The following is a 19,493-nucleotide window of genomic DNA, read 5'->3' on the forward strand; positions in this document are numbered from 1 at the left end:
CACCAGCAAAACTCACTGGTCTGGAAGGAGTGGAGATGAGCTGCCAGTTGCAGTTTCTCATCTCATGGGTCTGAAGAGCTGTTTCTCACTTTGGCTTGTCTGAAACCTGAAAAACATGCATTCCTGAGGTAACCACAAGCGGCTTTTCCAGAGCAAAGGCCACTAAGGCACTGTCTGCTTGGCTTCAGAACTTCAGCATGGGAATCCAGTACAGCCTGATCCTCCATCCGTTTTAGTAACAGCCTCTAGAGCTGGGAAGTAAAACTCATGCAGATAATGGAGTTAAATACACTGATATTCTTTCTTGCTTTCTGTTTTGAGAACAAGAGGATAGTTTGTTGTGAGGAAGTGAACTCAAAACACTCAAGTATGCGGACTACAAACTTTTCTATTAAACAGAACAATGCCTGTATAATTCAGCAGTGAGAAAATCGACCTTGTTCCTGTCTCCTTTGTATCCCTTCTGCTCTGAACACGTCCTGCTGAATAGAGGTTATTCAGCTGTTATTCTGTTTTCATGTACTAAATTCACTTCTAGCTCTTGTGAAAGCAGGAAGTGAGTAGACAGGGTTGCTCCCCTGTGGTGTGTCAGTGGGACAGGACTGAAAAAACATGAACTTACAAAGTTCTGCTCTTTGTGAAGACAGGCTTTTAAACTTCACCTTAAGTTTTTAAGATGGTAAGTCGGCAGATACACATTAGTTTCAATGACATGAAATTCTACAGCTTAAGACTGGCCCTGACACTGTCGACAATCTGAAAACTCACATTGTGACAGAGCTGAAATAGTGAGAAAATGTTGTTTCCTTTTCCCCTTGCATGACTCTCAGTAGTTTGATCTTTGGTAAAAGTCAAGTGTGGGATTTCATTCTGCATTTCCTGGCTCTCATGTACCTTCCACTTTAACCAACTCCGGACAGGGCTGCTAACATAGTGTTATCGTGTGCTAACATTAACACACAGATAAAAAGAAGCAGCATAATATGCACTTACAGACTTGCACTAAATGCTGTAGGCAAATGTAATCTTTTTGCTGATAAAGCAGTTCATAAAGAATAAAGGTAAAGAGTGCAGATTACAGTGGCAAGAAGACCAGGAGGGAGTGCAATACTATGACAAATAGAGAGTGGTGAGCTGGGGATGTTTGTTAATAAGCATTATGGCTTCCTTGTCAGTTCTGCTTGCTGGAGCTCCTTGCTTTTCCAGGAGTCAGGAGAACCTATCAGCAGTGTTCCCCACTGCCAGAGCTTTTCTAATGAGAGAGTCGGGATGATCCAATGGGGTGAAATCACAGAGATGGCTGTTTTCTGGATGCTGTAATATTTCATAGCTAAATAAAGGAGACCTACTGATGTTTTGCATTCCCCAGCTCAGCTCCAGCCCCACTCCTTGCAAGGAAATGAAACCCTAGGGTGCTATTTTCCAGCTTATAGAAAAGGTGCCCTCCCACTCCCCAGACAGATGGGTAGTTCTTGGGGACACACAGTAAATTGCAAGAGGTAGCCCAGCACTAGAACAGTGTCCGGGTTTAGTTACAGCCCGGGAGGTAACTAAGTTTGGATCAATGACTCCAAAAGCCCAGGCCTGGCTCAGAGGAGGCTAAAAGTGCAAGGCAGTTGCAGAGTTGCAGCTGCTCTGCCTGAAAAGCAGACTCAAAGGTTCTCCCTGTGGGAACCTTCCCACAGCTGTGAAAAAAAAAAAGTCAGTTCTTGGCAGCCATGAGATTTCAAATTTATTTTCTTCCTTTTAACAACTTCCTTCTAAACACATCAGTTTGCCACAAGTAACTTCGCAGTCCAAAGGCTCTTGGAAAAAACTACTAGCTTCTTCCCAGTCTCACTGATGGTGTGTGTGCCAAGAAGCTCAGCCAGGTCTCCCCTGGCAGCACTTCTCCCCGGCAGGCCGGCCGGCAGCTTTCCTCCCCGACTGCCTGCCTGAACAAAAAAGGGACCTGCTCCCTGACCTCCACCAACACACTGTCCCGGGTGTCTGGCTGGGCCACGCATGCTCTGTCAGGGGGCACTGCAATACATTCTCTTTGCTGGGAAAGCATCCAGCACGTGTCCAGGAGCACCCGCTACACCCCTGTTAAGAGGGTCAGGATGGATGTGCTGCTCTCCCGTGACTGCCGCTGGGGTCCTTGTCACCACGCCTGTCGTGGCTGCTGCAGCACCTGTCAATCATGCCCAAAATTCAGGTGTGGATCACATCCCATTTCCCAGCAGGGATTGCTATGCTTCCACTGCACCGTCAGCTAAGCTCCTTGGTGCCATGGGCACAAACGTGGACACCCTTGATGTGCAGTGGCCAGCTGGCGTCCTGGTCCCTTGACTCCCGTATGGATTATTGTAGGTGAGCTCTGTTAGCCCCAGGAGACAGACTCGCAGCCTACCCCCGCCAGCGTCCCGGAGTGGTTTTCCCTTGGGCCCCGCTATCATGTTCCCAGCCCACACACCCAGCACAGCCCTGCGCTCTGTGCTCGCCATTCCTCAGGGATTTTCCAGGCTGCACCTTCGGTCGGAGCTTGCACGGCAGCCCTGTAAAACCACCAAGTCCTGTGCAGGATGAGGCAAAAACCTGTGCGCAAGGTGTGGGAGGTACCAGAACTTCTCCCCTCTGAACTGAATTCTCTGTACGTACTCCCCCCCCCCCCTTCCTCCGCGCACCAAGCTCGCCCGCAGCCCCACGCTGCGCGCCGGCCCAAGGGCCCCCACGGCCGGATTCGCCGTCCGCGCAGACGCTATCGCCGGCGCGGGGGCGCTGCAGGAAGGCGCCGCGTCAGCCGTTGCCGTCCGGGTCCGTGTCAGCGCGGGTTTCGCCTCTCTCACCCCCATCCTCGCCCGCGCGGCGCGCTGCGGCCGGGACCGGGACCGGGACCGCGGCCGGGGCCGGGGCCGCGCTGCGCCCGGGGCCTCTGCGGCCGCTTCTGCCCGCAGCCAAGATGGCTCTGCCCGCTTCCCTTCGACCTTTGCTTGTGTGGCCGCTGAGGAGTGTCGTCTCCCGCCTGGCAACGGGGCCGAGGGCCTGAGGAGGGGCGTGAGGCCAGGCCCGACCCGGGACAACCCTAGTATGTTTTTGGCTTTCCCCTTATTCCCCTCCAAGATGTTGTGCTGTCTGTGGGGTTCTGCAGCTGGCTTTTCTCCTCAGAAGCGGGAGAGGCATGGGGAGGAGGAGACAGCATCCATGACAGGGATTCTGGCTTTGGGGAGGCCTGTGGCGAGCTGCCTGGACTTGCTCCACTACCAAGGGAGTGGTTATTGAAATAATGCGTGTCTCTGCCTGCAGGAAAGGGGGAAAGATCCGAAGTTGGAAGGAAGAGGACCTCTCCCACGCCCCAGTAAAGCAGCTGAGCAGGGCAGCGGGTAAGGCCTGTGCCTCGCACCCACTGATGTGCCCGCTGCATGTGCCATCAACCTATTGTGTCTGTGCAGGACCATCCGTGTGCATTTGACTGGGAAGTTCCCGGTAGCAGTGCAGTGCCACCGACCAAGGGTGTCCCAGAGGAAAATCCAGTTCCCTCCCAGTAGTGTTTGTCCTGGTTGTTCAGTGAAAATAATGAGCTAATAGCAGAGGGTGGGAAACAGGATTTGGGTTTTGTGGCTAGGCTGGGTTACGTGGCTTTCTTAAAACACATTTACTGGTTGAGGTTTGACGCTGCACAGGTTGTCAGTGTCAAAGCACTGCTAGATAAACCTGTTGGGAAAATACCTGCGCCTTTGCAAGAGGGAGAGGAGGGTGTCAGCTGTAGTTCACTTCTCTGCTTTATGGGTTTTGAATAAACAGCCCATCTGGCAGCTTCTTATAAAGAAAATCTTGTCTTTATTATTATAGCTTACTAACCCCTTTCCAGGAAGTCCCTATTAGTGTCAAAAGATTCCAGGACTTTACTAAATGTGCTGTTTCATATTCCTAGAAAAAAACTTTTCTCTGTGCCAGACCCAACAAACAGTTGTATATGTGATGACTGACTGTTGACATCAGTAGGTGTATGTGCTTTGAAAGGTCACACTGTCTATCAGCCTGATCAGCTGATGCAAAGCATGTAGCCAACCTGTTTGTTTCATTCCGGTAAACTGGTATTGACGAACCATGAAGGAAGCAGGGGATCCTGAAGTGGTGACAGACTGCTCCTAGGCTCTGTCCAAGGAGTCTACTTCTGCATCAGTGATGTTCACAGGTCTGGCACAAAGGTATGTTTCTTACATGTTCCTGAAGATCCAGGACCACTCTGAGTTCTTGCAAGCCCTGACAAGTTTCTCCATAGGTTTTGGGAGTAGAACTACTGTAGGCTTTACTTACACTGCCTTACATGGTCAAATGGAGCTCTGAAATTGTAGAGGGAGCTGATCCAAGGGAAAACTTTTTAGGTTTTGTTTTTTTTTTTCTAAGAGGTGATTTGTTTTATCTGAACCTGATCATCCAATGATGGCTGCACATGTTTTTAGCTCTGTCATGGTAATATGAGGAAGGAGGTCAGGGAGGCAGCTGACAAAGGTGGCCAGGGTCACAGCAACCCATATCAATGACAGCCTTAAGCTGCTGTTATTGAGCTAAACCACAAAAGCAGCTCCTCCTGCTATATCTCCTACTTGCACTTAGAGGGATAGGATTGCTTGAGCTTTTGGTGTGGTTTTCTTTTTTTTCCAGACCAAGGACTGAAATAGGGAGCTTTGTCCTCTAAAATATTAGTCTATTTAAGAAGTAGCACAAATCATAAAAATAGTATTTTCTCCTTATAAGTATCTCCTTATGCACAGATCATCTGTGTTTTGGGACATGAAGAGCAATGGAGGAGAAGCTTCCTTCTGATGTGACTGTTGGGGGGCAGAGAGTTGTCCACTTTGCTTTGCTTTTAATCTTCCACTCTGTTTTCCCTGATAACTTTATACGAATGCACTGACCTTGCTTGTCCCTCCATGGCAAGGCAGCTGGTCTCCTCCAGTATTGCAGCCAACACCTCCGCTCTGTTCATTAGCAAGTTACTCAGCATTCTGCAAAGGTCAGAGGTGCATCATACTAGACTCAACACCTAAGGAATGTTGTTATTTTTTAAAGAAATCTGTATGGGGGTAGGGTATTCACTTAATTTTTCAGTACTAATTCCTTATAGACATTTCTGTGGCCCCTGTGGCTGTGATATTCCTCACTGACAACACTCCTGAGGTGAGAATGTGTTGCATTCTTCATTTTACAGAGGAGGAACTAAATGTGAGCCTGCAGGGTCCCAAAGCTGTTGACTGACCACTGGAGCTGGTTCCTCTGTCCTATCAGTCTTCTACCAAAATAGCAGAAGGATACAGCCAGGTGGAGAGGCAGTGCAGAGAGCCACAATCTGCTTGCTTTTTTTTTTTTTTTAATTCACAAAACATGTGAATGAAAGAAACTTGCACAAAGTCTTCTGGAGTCTCTGTGAGAGCTGGGAATTAAATTCACATTTCACAAGAAACATTCTTCTCACCAGGTCTTTTCCATGAAAAGCATCATCTGTTACTTGAAGGGAAAATCACTATGTCTACTCACCTTTACCCTGTAGCAATGCATTTTGAGAGGAGTGGGTTTTGTGGCCCACAGATTTATTCCTGACCCCCATATAATCAGGTCTGGGGAAGGCAGCAGAGATATGTTGGTATGCAGTAGCAGGAGGGCAGATTTCTGTGAGAACACAACCTTGCAAGAAAATCCATGAGATAACAAACTGCAAGAATGTTAACAACTGCCTTAAAAAGGAACAATGTGACTGTGTAGCTGTAACCAATCATTAGCAATAGTGAGACGCATGTGAGGCAGGTGAATGGAGCATCTAACCAATAGCCATGTGATGCAACTCATGTACTGCTATGGAAACCTGTATGAGCTGTGTGTGTGTGTTTCAGTAAACGAGCTCAGCTTTGATCACACTGGTCTGAGTGGAGTCCGCAAAACTTCGGCTCCGGCATTACCCCACTCAGTCTTGTCATCAGCGCTCGGTAGGTGTTTAACTGAAAGTCCTGCCTGAAGGTCCTTCTGGCATAAAGCCTTGCAGTAAGGACTGGGTCAATTCCTCCTCCACTTGGTGTTGCTAGAGGTGTGAGCTGGAGTATGACAGTGCTCTGCTCTGAACTTTACTGTAGGTGGAGAGTCTCAGCTGCCCCACAAAGGGTTGTGCAGAGTGTCCCAAGGCTAGTGACTTAGGTATTATGTGGAAACTGAGGGTGTTCGGGGCTCTTCTGCATCTTTCCTTGCAAGTATCTTCCCTTGAGGTATAAAGAGGGCCCCTCTTGCTGTGTCAGTGGTAACCATGCTTCAGCCAAGGATTCCTACTTGCTCCTCTCTGTTATTCTGCAAGCTCCTGCCCCACCAGATTTTTGCATTTCACTCCTCTCCTGCTTCAAATGCTTGTGTGTGTGTGCTTGGAGCTGCTGGAGTGGTATGTTTGAGTTTGATCCTCTCAAAAAGAATTGCCTGTCCACTGTGGCCCGTCATGTGAAGCTGGATGGCATCTGCTCTGCCCTGCTGTCCATCTGTTGGTGTGTTCCCACCCTCTGTGGTGATGAACTGGTTCAGGGAGCTCAAGAGAAGTAAGTTGGGATGTGGTGATGCTTCAACCACAGTTTTCCAAAGTGGCGTGCACAGCGTATACAGCACAACTGCCCTCCCCTAGGGAATCCTTGCTGTCACTGTGGGATTGATGTTCCAAGTTTTAAGATGTTCTTTCCTTCTACTAGTGAGTGTGGTGAATTCAGTGAACAGAGTCTGGAAGGATGGGTTTAACTTTTGACATCTAGAAGCATCAGTGCTAAAGGGCAGGGACTCTGAAGAACAAGTTTCCCTTTATATTGCACATGTAATCACTTCAACACCTTGAAGTGATTATATTCCATAGCTTTCCAGAGTTGAGTCCTGAAGCTGTACCTCAGGGAAGCCTCTAGAAAAGCCAATTTTGTTGTGGACTCCTAGTTATCCTGCTGAGGGCTGTCGTCCGTGGGTTTTGCTGTTCTTCATTTGCATCATTAAATTTGCTCTTATTTTCTTAAATACCAGTATGCCAGAACAGCTGCTCTGAGCAGTGTAAAAATGTCAGATTGTATTAACCTCTGCTTGGATCTTTATGCTTTAAAACTCCATTTGTCACATTTGTATCTCTGCAGTGGGACCATGGAAAGAAAAGAGACATCACCAAGTCATGACTTGGAGGAGAGCAGCACATGGGACCTACCTTCTGTTTGTGACCTAGCAGAGCGCTTTCTGCCTTCACACAGCTCTGAAACCAGCGAGGAGCTCTTTCCTTCTGTGGATACTTTTCCCTCTCCACCTACAGGTAAGACCTGCCTCCTCATGTGCCCTTTCTTCAGGCAATGCGTTAACTATTTAGGCAGCGTGTCATTTGAGTGGCAGCAGTCTGCTAGAGGTGCATCTGCCTTGTCTTGAAACATGGTTTACCAGAACTACAGTCTGTTCCAGCTTTACAGATACAGTGTGAGCTGTGGGTTCATGTCATGAAACACAGGAGAGGAGTTCAGGGATCCTATCAGCTGATAATGTTTTGACAATGCTGTTTCTTCGGAGACCTTAGTTTGTTCTCAGAGAAAGTAAGTTACTTGAACTAACCCACAGAGCAGTCCTTCAGGCAGCAGTGGGAAATACTGTCTCAAGTTCCCATAGTCAGTAAGAAACATTTTTAAACTTTTCCTCCTGTTCTTTATGTGCTCACCGTGTATCTTCCATTCATGAGCTCAGGATGTGGCCTCTATAGCCCTTTACTTTGAAAGTGTTATGAGGAAAGTGTGATGAGGACTGCTTCAGTTCAGCTCTTGGAAGACAGCAGTTTCCTTGCTTGACGGAGGACTGATGCCTGCAGAAGTAACATTTTATGCCAGCTGCTACGCCAGATTCTCAGGAGTAATGGTGTATCTGGGACAATCAAGGGCTGGCTGGCACATTCTCGGCCTGGTCAGTGTGAATACATGGCAAGAAGTATGAAACTGAAATGCACCGGCCCAGTGATACTTCTTGCCATGTTTTTGTACTGGCCGGGCTGGAAGTTGTAATAATTATATTTAATATTTGGGAGGGAAATAAAATCTGATCAGCAAATAATGTGTGGAGGTGGTTTGCCATTTCACCTGAGCAGGTGAAATGTCACTGATGACATTTCTGCTTGCTTTGGAGTCTTAAGTAGTGTAAACATAGAGTTTGGCTCCTCTTCTTCTGACACTGTGTAGTTTACTTTGGCCCAGTTCGAAGAAGTTGCCTTGGAATTAGACATGTGAGGTTTTTAATTCCATTATTTTGCATGCTAAACAGGTAAGCAGCGGGATCTACCAAACTAAGCTAGCTCTGTTGATGTTGACTTCTTGCCTGCAGAGTTGTCTTCCTCTAATTGTGGGACACCCAGAACCGTAATGAAATCTGCAAAGAGTAGATACCAATCCTTGCTTTGTTTTTCCTGTGCAGACCAGGAAGTCACATGTCTTATGTTAGTAATGATGCAGATCTTCTACTGTAAACTCTGCTTCAAACTATGGTCCATATTAAATTACATGTTCCACATTGCATTAGAGGAATGGTGTATCTGGTTTGCAGTTTTGCTTTATTTTTGATGCATAAGTGGTGACTACCACTAGGAGAAATGCCCTGAGCAAGCTTTTCCCATTTTTTGTGGGAGAGGAGGATACAGAAGTTTCTCTGACAGTAATAAAAGCTGGGAGGCACTTGTCTACTCAGATTTCACAAACCGGGTGTTGCAGGCATGGAGAAATTCGGGGAGCTGTGAGGCAGTTCCTGCAACGTGTGTAGGGTGGATTAGTTGCACAAACACCATTTGGTGTGGCTCAGGGCAACTGGACTTGACAGCTCCAGTGAATGGGATGTGCAGAACTGCATGCCCATTCAGCAGTCCTAGGACTGGTCTGAGGCATAGCTGCAGTGACGTAGGTGGAAACAAAGACAGGTGGCTCTAAACCCAAATGATAGCTTTGGGCAAGTAGTTTACAGGGCATGTGTGGAATGTGTGGCTAAAGCTCAATACTGAGGTAGGTGGAGAGGCCAGGTCCTGCCTCTTTGCTGTCTCAAACACCTCTTGGTGTCAGTGAGGATTCCATGTGTGCTGAGAAGGGCAAATCAGGCCTGTGAACCCTCTCCATCCATTGCTTGTTTTAGAGATGTCTCACAACTACACCCACTTCGCAATAACTGTGGGATGCACGCTGTAAAGTTATTCTTTACCCTGTGCTGCTGGTAGTGAAATAGCCAAGTGTCCCATTGGACTCAGTTCATGCTTTGAATATCTCAGCTCTTTGCTCCTTACCACACCGTCAAAGCAGTAGACGTACTCAAACTCTTTTCTTGATTGAGGCAACTTCAGCTTTCTAAGCTATTGACTTCAGTCAGTGTGACAGAAGAGGCAGGAGGACAGGTTTGAAAACTGCCTGTGTCAGTTGTTCTTGGACAAACAAGGTCTGACCAATGTATCTTGGGAAAGGAAGCTCCTCTGCTTGTTTGTTTCCTCATGAGACATTGTAAACTGCTGCTGTGACACAAGATAAATTAGGAGAGCAGGGGTGGCTATAGCTTGCACCCCAAGGTATGACCAGAAGATTGTGGCCTGGGGCTTGGCAGGATGCATGATGAGTCTTGTCATCAATCTTGAAAGATTTTTATTAGGGGTGAGGATCTTCCTTAGTGATTCAAAAGCATTTCCATGTCTCTGGTAATGTGACAGCTTCCTTAGGAAAGAAGCACACGGACAGGACAGGACAGGACATCTGTCATGTGAACTGGATGAGATTGACTAAAATATCATGTCATCCTAGCCCCAGGAATCAGAAATGGGTATGGAAGTATTCCTAGTGCCTGAGTCACTTGTAATAGGTCTTGCTAGTCTAGAAAGGCTCCATCACTTCTAATGGCAGAAAATACCTATTAGCCATGAAAACAGTGTGTGAAAGCAGACATCCATAGGCAAGAAAACAGTAGTCCTGTGGGAATACTGCTAAAGGCCTAAGTTATGTATAAATGAGTGGGGTTTATGGTTTGTGCCGGACCAGGGGTTCTGCTCTTCCACAAACATACATGCTTTTAGCTTATTGTCGTAGACAGTTCAAGTGTTTAAGCAGTGACTGAGGAGGTTAAATTGGATCAGTGAACTTTTCAATATGCTTCCTTTGGTTTAATTATCCCATACTGAAAAAGAATAATATAAAAATGTAAATGGTTTTAGTGTTCCTAACCTGTATCACTTGATAATATGATGCTGCATCAGTACAGTACTACTTCCTTTGGATTAAGAAAAGTTGCCTGCAAAAGTTCCTACTTGGCAGTGGTCAGGGGTGTGTGCAGGAAAGCCGTAATTAGTATTTGAAAGACAGCTAATAATGGTTGTCTACAATGAAATAAGTCACTGGCAGTGTTCTTTTTTCTTGTATGGCAGTGAACCAGAGCATACCAGGGACAATGGAAACACAGTGGAAAAATAGCAGCCTAAAAAAAGGTTACAGAATAGACTACAGATGTGGTGCAGGCTCTGCCCATGCTGCAGAGCTGGGTTTGCAGCATTTGGGAGTTGAGCCATAACACCATGCTTGGGAGACTGCCTGTCTGAAGCATGGGCAGAGAGAGTTGTGCCCCATCTGCCTGTGGTGCTGTTTCCTTGTTTGTCCTGTAGCTTCTTCTTTAATCACTTTTTCTTTGTAATGAAAAGTAGTAAAAAGCCGAGTCCTTAGCAGAATGGATAGGTAGACAGGGTCATCCAGTGGACAGGCAAAGTATATGGAAAATGTAGCGTTACAGGAACAGAGAGAACAGTCATAGGATGACAGTGGGAGAAGAAGGATGTTGCTGGAGAGGTGGGATGGTGAAGGAAGACAGAGTTCACTGTGTGATTGTAGAGGCTTGTATGTATCTCAAAGCTGGCTGGATTTTTAGAAAAACAAACAATAAAAGCTAGTTTGGGAGGACAGAGGTGTTGAACCTTTAGTTGCCTCGCCGGAAGTATTACTTCTGCTCCTGCAGTTTGGTTCAGGTTTGAGCCCAGGCTTACCTTGGGGTATTTTCTGTGGACTTCTCTAATGCAGTGAGAGTCCCAGGCTACCCTTGTCTGTGTTTCTTAGTCTGGTTCCATCCTTAGAGCTGCTACCCGGGTGGCCACGTGAGGTGTCAGCTCAGGGCACTGACCCAGCTTGCTGGGCTGCCACGTGAATGTCTGTGTGGAGGAGATGGGGACAGCTGCTCTTGCTGGCAGCAGCACATGTATATGCCAGGATACAGCAGTCTGCAACGTGTCATGTCTTTCATATAGGGCTACAGTCTTTCCATAACAGTGGCTTCTGGAAAGAATAATGTTAGAATATTAATCACTTTTCCGATGTGGGCATCTAGGCTATAGGTTCTTTTTCATAGACTGTGGGTTTTGTAGGCTTCCTTCAAAAATAGTCCTTTTGGAAGAAGTCATGAGAGCTTGGGAGAAATGGAGCAGAACCATTTCACTGGATAGTCACTGGCTTCAGGCAAATTGGTCAGTGTGGGCCACAAATCAAGATGACACCTGATAACAAGATTATCCCAGTTTAAAAATAAGTAATTTTTTTTCACTGTTCCAGTTGCTTTCTGTGTTTTCAATCAACCAAGTCTGTGTGTTAAACAAGTCAGAGATATCCAGCATGTTAACAGAGTGTTCAGTTCCATAGGCAATTGCAATTTCTTTGGAAAAAAAAAAAAAAAAGCTACACGTATGCAGTGAATCAACGTGCTTAGTTTTGCATTGGGTTATGTCTTTTATTAGCAGCTGAGGAGTCACACTGATGTTGGTGCATGTGTTCTGACTTGTCCCTAAATGCTCTCTCCTATTTACTGTGTCTACTTGCCTGTTGCTTAATCTCATTTGCAGAAGTGAGTTGTGTTTATTGATGAAACCTGGCATGGTTTGTGTTTTTTCTATGAGGGAATTGTGCACAAGTGCTGACGTAGAAGCTGAAAATGAAAGGAGCAGGCTGTACTTGTCATGTCAGCAGCAACCTTTCAGGGATGGCACCTGATGGGTGCTTGGAGATTCTATGCAGCCTAGAATTCCGTGAATTCCTTCATTACTTAGTACAGAGACTGTAACTCAGCCAAGAAGCTGAGCTACTACCAGAAGTTGCAGAATTTCCAAAATGTGCTTTTCTCTGGCCATGCCAGAGACAACCTAAAAGCCTTTATGGGTAATCTCATTTATCAGGTCTCTGTAACTTTGTAAATCCAAAACATATATTATATTTTAAATCACTTTGAGGCAAAGCTAAGCTAAGGAGGACTTCTCCTTGTGCTTCTGGCTGCCATGGTTAGGTACAGAAACTTCTCTTTACCAAAAAGACATATTGCCCTAAGAATATTTTTACTTTTTGGCTTGATGTGGGGTGAAGGAGAGAGTACTGTACAAAGGTGCTTTGAGCTGTTACAAAGCCTCCTTCGACTGCAGGAGGTTAACTCACTCTCCCACTTGCAAACCCACTTTATTTTGAACTGTCATCCCAAACACCATCTGAATTAATTGGATTTTAAGGCAGGTGACCTGTGCATAACTGCCTTGGCCTTGATGAAGATCATTGCCCCCGGTTCGGGAATTTTTGGATTTTATTTGGTTTATTAGTTTCCTGCTGCCCTCTAGTGAGCAATGTTACACGTTTCTGATGCCACCAGCCTTGCATGCTTGGGACTTGGAGCACCGCTAATTTTTTAGGTTTTCAGCAGGTGGTGGGAGCGTATGTCACTGTACCAGCTCAGACCTGTGGCAGTTTGCTGCTGTTAAGAAATTATGCTAAACGCTCCCCAAGACTGAGGTAGGAATACTTCTCAGGAACGTTGACTGCTCTTTGTTTACTGGGTGGATCCTGTAATAAGGTGGCTAACGTAACCTGTTGGTGAAGAATCTGTTTTTGTCTGGGAATAGCCTTCCACTTCTGTCTGTGAAGGTTGCAGTGGTGCTGTTTTTGCTATGGAAATTAAGAGTCTTTCAAGCTTGGTTATATTATGTTTCTTTGGGTGTGACTGTCTTTTTTTTTTTTTGGCCTTTCAAAAAGTTCTTATTTTAGCAACTTTCTTTTTTATACCTGATACTGGTATAAAAATCCAGTTATTTGTCAAGGTGGGTCATTTGCTTAGCTTATCAAAAGCAAAGAAGCACTTATTTTCAAGTGAATGTATTTTTTATTGATAAATTTTAACAAAGTTCACTGTTGTCATGGTTTCACCCGGCTGAGGGCCAAGATCCACGCAGCTGCCTGCTCCTTAAAGGAAAAGAGCAGGTTAAAGGGAAGGGGGGGGGGGGGGGTGAGAAGTAAGGGAAGGGAAAAAGGAAGAGGAAGGGGCAAATAACCCCAAAACCAGGAAATTAAGAGGCCCGTGGGTTGGGATAAGGATAGTTTACTAAGATAACAGAAAGATACAATGTAACAGTACTAACAGGACTTCAAAGCAAGAATATATGAAGCTGTTGATACACAATGCAGTTTCTCACCAAACCACACAACTCAGGCCGTGCCAACCAGAGCCGTCCCAGAACCCGACCGTCCCCCAAGCACCGCGCGTCCCGGAGCCGCCCCAGGCCTTCCTCCCGTCAGCCCCCGATATCCTGGGCAGGACGTAACTGGCGTGGAATACTCTCTTTGGTCAGTTGGGCCACCTGTCCTGGCTTCGCCCCTCCTTTCTCATGAAGAGCTGAGAAAGTCCTTGACTGTCTGACAGCAACTAGAAACATCAGGGTGTTATCAGCACTACTCCCATTTTACTCTCAAACACAGCATCCATCTGCTGTTACAAATAACTCCATCCTGACCAAAACCAGGACAACTGTCAAATCAGATCAAATTACTAGGTTTTTTTTCTTAATACTCTAGTCTTCTCAAGAAGAAAGAAAAGGTGAAATGTTTCAAATCCTAATAATTTTGTTAATCTTTAGGTTATTTTGCATTTTAAATGTAAAGTTGGTATGTTGTGAAGGTGATGCAGAGTTGCTCTGGTTCACTATGTGATCTAAAGCCTGGATACTGAGTGGTGAAATGTGCTTATACATAACAAGGCTTAATGACTGAATGTGTGCTGCTGCATCCAGTACACTGCTGAAAGATTTGTAGTCAGGATTTTGGTTTCCTGTGTGCAAAACTACGTCACATTCTTTTTTACAGACAACATTCACTTTATAAAGGTTTCTCTTAAATGCTTCAGACTCCTCATTTGCAGATACTGAGCCACCTTGCCAGGAGACATGAGGTGTCAGAGTCTGATTGATGTGTCCGCCCACAAATAAACTTTAGATTTAAATGGTTTTGTGAGTTCCAATTGAGGCACAATGTAACAGGAGACATCTCAAAAGAAGAAAACACAGGACAGGGTAGTATGAGAATGCCTGAAGTGGGTCAGAGAGAAGATCACTGGAATGGTAAATCATCTTCAGCAGCAGGTAACAGTGATATTTAAAGAGCATTATAAATAGAAGTGATCCCATCCCTGCAAGACTTCTGGTTTAGGAGACACAGATGCTGTCACTAGCTCCTGATGAATGATCCTTCTAGGAATTTCTCTAACTGCTTTTGGACCTCTCTGTCTCTCTCAGTGTGGGAGTGGGACTGTGGGAAAACCCTGGCTTTGTTTTGCTTCCTTTCATCTCCTGAATCTCCTCAGTTTCTGCAGGCTAATGAACAGTGTGTGATTACTGCTGCTTCCTTCTCTGAGTCATTTGTGATCTTGCAGACATCTTCACAGAATCACAAGGTTGGAAAAGACCTTTAAGATCATCAAGTCCAACTGTTCCCATCCTAAGCTACACTACATCCCAAAGTACCTCATCTACCCTTTTTTTAAACACATCCAGGGAAGGTGACTCAACCCCCTCTCTGGGTAGCCTGTCCCAGGCCCTGACAACTCTTTCAGTGAAAATTTTTTTCCTAACATCTAATCTGAACCTGCCCTGGTGCAGCTTCGTGCCATTTCCCCTTGTCGTATCTCCTGTCACCTGGCTGAAGAGACCATTGCCCACGTCTCTACAATCTCCCTTTATGTAGTTGTAGGTGGTGATAAGGTCTCCCCTCAGCCTTCTCTTCTCCAGGCTAAACAACCCCAGCTCCCTCAGCCACTCCTCATAGGATTTGCCCTCCAGCACTTTCACCAGCCTGGTTGCCCTTCTCTGCACTCGCTTGAGGACCTCAAGGTCCTTCTTAACAGTGAGGAGCCCAGAACTGGACACAGTACTCAAGGTGCAGCCTCAGCAATGCCGAGTACAGGGGCACAATCACCTCCCCAGCCAGACCTACTGGCCACACTGTTTTTGATACAAGCCAAGATGCCATTGGCTTGCCTGGCTGCCTGGGCACACTGCTGGCTCATATTCAGTGTGCAGTCAACCAACACCCCCAGGTCCTTCTCTGCCTGACAGCTCTCCAGCCAGTCTCCCCCACTCCTGTAGCTCTGCATGGGGTTGTTATGTCCCATGTGCAGCACTCTACACTTGGCCATGTTAAACTTCATCCCGTTGGTCTCAGCCCATCAGTCCAGTCTGTTCAGATCCCTCTGAAGAGACTCCCTGCTCTCAGGCAGATCAACACTTCCTCCTAGTTTAGTGTCATCTGCAAACTTACTGAGGGAGGATTCAATCCCTTCATGGAGGTCATTGATAAAGACGTTGAACAAAACTGGACCCAGGACTGAGCCCTGGGGGATGCCACTCTTGACTGGCCTCCAGCTGGATTTTGTTTCATTTACCACAACCCTTTGGCCTGGCCATCCAGCCATGTTTTAACCCAGCTGAGGGTCCATCTCTCCAGGCCAGTGGCAGCCAGTTTCTCAGTCAGAATGCTGTGAGAAACGGCATCAAAGGCTTTCCTGAAGTCCAGGTATATCACATCCACAGCCTTCCCCTTGTCCATTAAGTGGGTCACCTTGTCATAGAAGGTGATCAGGTTAGTTTGACAGGATCTACCTTTTGTAAACCCATGTTGACTAGGCCTGATCCCCTGGCCATCATGCATGTGCTGCATGGTAGCTCCCAAGATGACCCTCTCCATGATCTTCCCCGGGACTGAGGTCAGACTGACAGGCCTGTAGTTCCCCAGATCCTCTTTCCAGCCCTTCTTGTATATGGGTGTCACATCTGCCAGCCTCCAGTTGAGTGGAACTTCCCCAGTTTGCCAGGATTGCTGGTAGATCATGGAAAGGGATTTAGCAAGCACATCTGCCAGCTCTCTCAGTACACTTGGGTGGATCCCATCAGGCCCCATTGACTTGTAGGTGTCTAATTGGCCAAGCAGGTTGCTAATCATTTCCACCTGAACCATGGGAGCTTTGTTATTCTTCCTTTTCCCTATCAGCCCGATCCTGAGGATGAGTGCTCGGGAAATATCCATCTTTACTATTAAAGACTGAGGTAAAGTAGGAATTAAGTACCTCAGCCTTGTCCTCATCCCTTGTCACTAATGTTCCCCCTGCATCCAATAAGGGCTGGAGATTCTCCTTGCCCCTCCTTTTATTGTTAATATACCTATAGAAAGACTTTTAATTATCTTTACAGAACTGTCCAGTCTGAGTTCCAGTTCAATTTAAGCCCTTCTGACTTTCTCCCTACGTGATCTCACTACATTCCTATAGTCATTCCAAGACACCTGCCCCATGTTCCAAAGCTCATATTTTTCCTTCTTTATCCTAATTTCTTCCCAGATCTCTCTACTCAGCCAAGCTGGCTTCCTTCCTTGACGACTCCTCCTCTGACAGACTGGGACAGCCTGTTCTTGTGCCTCCAAAATTTCATTCTTAAGGAACAACCAAACCTCTTGGGCTCCTTTGCCTTCAAGGGCTGCCTCCGATGGAATCTTATCAAGCAGCTTTCTGAACAGTCCAAAGTCAGCCGTACGGAAGTCTAAGGTGCTTGTTCTGCTGTCTCCCTTCCTTACTTCTCCCAGTACTAAGAATTCTATCAGCTCATGATTACTATGCCCCAGGCGTCCTCTTCACATCCCTCACTAGGCCTTCTCTGTTTACAAAGAACAAGTCCAGCAGGGCACCTTCCTTTGTTGGTTCACTCACCAGTTGGGTCAGGAAGTTGTCATCCAGAAACTCCAGGAACCTGCTAGACTGCTTCCTCCCTGCTGTGCTGTACCTCCAGGAGACATCTGGTAAGTTGAAGTCCCCAATAAGGACGAGGGCTAGTGATCGTGAGACTTCTCACAGTTGTTTAAAAAACAATTCATCAGCTTCCTCCTCCTGGTCAGGTGGTCTATAGTGGACTCCTATCACTGTATCTCCCTGATTTCATACTCCTCTGATTTTTACCCAGGGACGCTCAACCTTGTCTTCACCATACTCCAGCTCCAGGCTGTCAAAGCACTCTCTGACATACAGGACTACCCCACCTCCTCTCCTACCCAGCCTGTCACGCCTGTATAGTTTATAACCAGCCATAGCAGCACTCCAGTCATGAATTATCCATGTTTCTGTGATGGTAATCGCATCATAGTCACCTTGACTTACAAGGACTTCTAGTTCCTTCTGTTTGTTGCCCATGCTGCGTGCCTTGGTGTAGATGCACTTCAGCTGATCTATTGATCGTTACACGTTCTCTCTGTTGTATTTTTCCACGTCTCCATTGTCTACATGCATTCACCTATCTGCTGTGAAATTTGGGTAATGTGGTCCTTTTCATCCCAAAGACCTTTCAGTTGACGGTCCTTGAAATAGGACAGAAATATTTACTCTGACAGCCCGCAATTAAAGACTACAAGTCCTAAATGCTATCCTCCCACCTTGTGCTGTGGGCTGGGTTTAAAGACTAAACTGATGATCATGATCCCTAAATCAACTGTTGTTGCTGGATATTTATTTCAGGAAACTTCATGGGTTTTATTGGCTTTACTTTAAAAATCCCGTTGGTGCAGTTTCAATCAATGTTTGCTCTGCTTCTGCCTTTGATGTTTGCTGTGCTTGTAGTCCTTGTAGTTTCCAGCGTGGTTTTCCGGTCCTTCTGGTTGTAAGGCTCATGGGTTTGGCTTAGGCTTGAAATGGCAAAACTAAAATGTGAAGACAGTGTTCTAGTGATTTAAAAAGGTCAGACGGGACTATGAGTCAGGTTCAGGAAAACAAATATGATCCTACTTCAGTAGCCAGTGCAGGGATTTACTGAATGTTGAGCAAGGAGGGGAGTCTGCCTACCTGTGTGAAATGTCATGATAGCAAACCGTGATTGGCATTCACTTAAAAAGGAGGCTGTGCAAAAGTTCTTACCTGCTTTCAAGGTGCCGTGTAACAAATGCGTTTGTCGCTTTTCTTAAAGCTCCATCTTCTGGAGATGACTGACTATGAATGCTTTATGCTGACAACAGCAGTCTGGCTGTTAGCTACAGAATATCATGAAACTCTAAAAAGAACACAGATGGCATATATACACAATATGTATCTATTTTAGATCTCATTAGTCTTTTACCGGTTGTCTGGTGTGCGAGAGGACCTGGTTCATTTGTTGGTACTGACAGCCACACTATCAGCGCACATCAGTGCCAGACAGTGGGACTGATAATAGGTACACAGAGCTGTGTCTGCCCACCAGTCTGACTGGGGTCTTTTCTTCTTGCCTTACGCTGTGGTTTAAGAGCCCCTGTGGGCTATTTCTTCCTTATCTTTATCTAAACTGTCATTCCAACCCAGGCTTTTATTTTTGTCATCATAGCTATCAGTGTTTGTCCATTACTGTGACCTAATCTAATTCAGGCTGCAGCAATATCATTATGGCAATTGTTCCTAAGGTGGCCACAAGGCAATTTTGTACATAATTATGCCAATGCTTTTTTAACTTACCAGGCCAGTTAGTGAGTTAGCTGTTTAAGTAAGAATGAATTAAATCCTGTAAATAAATGACAGAGAACAAGACTTTGTTCAATTCTTCATGAGTCATTTTCCATGCTCTTAAGTGCAGATGGACACTCCTTTTAAATGGAAAATTGTAGATTGAAAGCAGAAACCGTTTAAGTATGTATTTTACAGAGGAATTTATAAGCAAGTTTAGACTCTATAAAGCCTATGCCTTTCAGCCATCATTTGTAACCAGCACAGTGCCATTAAATATTATGGGGACAAGGAAGAATTTCTCAGGTAGTATGAGAAGACTGCAAGGATTTTTACTGACCAAGACATGGACTGATGCCAGGTCGATATAGGGGTTGTCTTTGGATAGCCAAATGCTACTGGCTCTGTAAAGCTGCAAAATGGAAGAGCAGACATGCCTGAAAAGCTGATCCTTGTTTTGAATTCCTCCTTAATGGGTGCTTCCCTGGGTGCTTCCCTGATCTGTAAATAGGTTTTTATTGGCAGTCAGCTGATGCTATTGGAAGGAGCAGAGTGTTTACTGAAGTTAATAGTCCCTTGTAAAGCAAGGGTCCTGCTTTCACTACACTGAGCTCTCATCTGAAACAAATTTGTCTATAAATTGTCATTACTTGGGCTCCAGAATCTTCAGAGAAAGGCTGTGTTAACAGGTCTGTACAGCATCTCATATGCGG

At 45.9% G+C, this 19,493-nt stretch overlaps 1 protein-coding gene across 1 annotated transcript in view; it reads left to right on the forward strand.

The window, feature by feature from the left end:
• Positions 1-4,095: 4,095 nt before the first annotated feature.
• Positions 4,096-19,493, forward strand: part of SHLD1 (shieldin complex subunit 1) — a gene marked incomplete at its 3' end in the record, with an annotated part of 45,279 nt that continues 29,881 nt past the window's right edge. The window contains exons 1-2 of the mRNA XM_084261102.1: positions 4,096-4,190; positions 7,128-7,297. Coding sequence (XP_084117228.1) covers positions 4,168-4,190; positions 7,128-7,297 — 193 coding nt within the window. The 5' untranslated portion in view covers positions 4,096-4,167. The remainder of the gene's footprint in view (positions 4,191-7,127; positions 7,298-19,493) is intronic.

This window comes from Gallinula chloropus (assembly GCF_964237585.1).
Source record: "Gallinula chloropus genome assembly, chromosome: 3".
NCBI classification, from domain to species: domain Eukaryota; kingdom Metazoa; phylum Chordata; class Aves; order Gruiformes; family Rallidae; genus Gallinula; species Gallinula chloropus.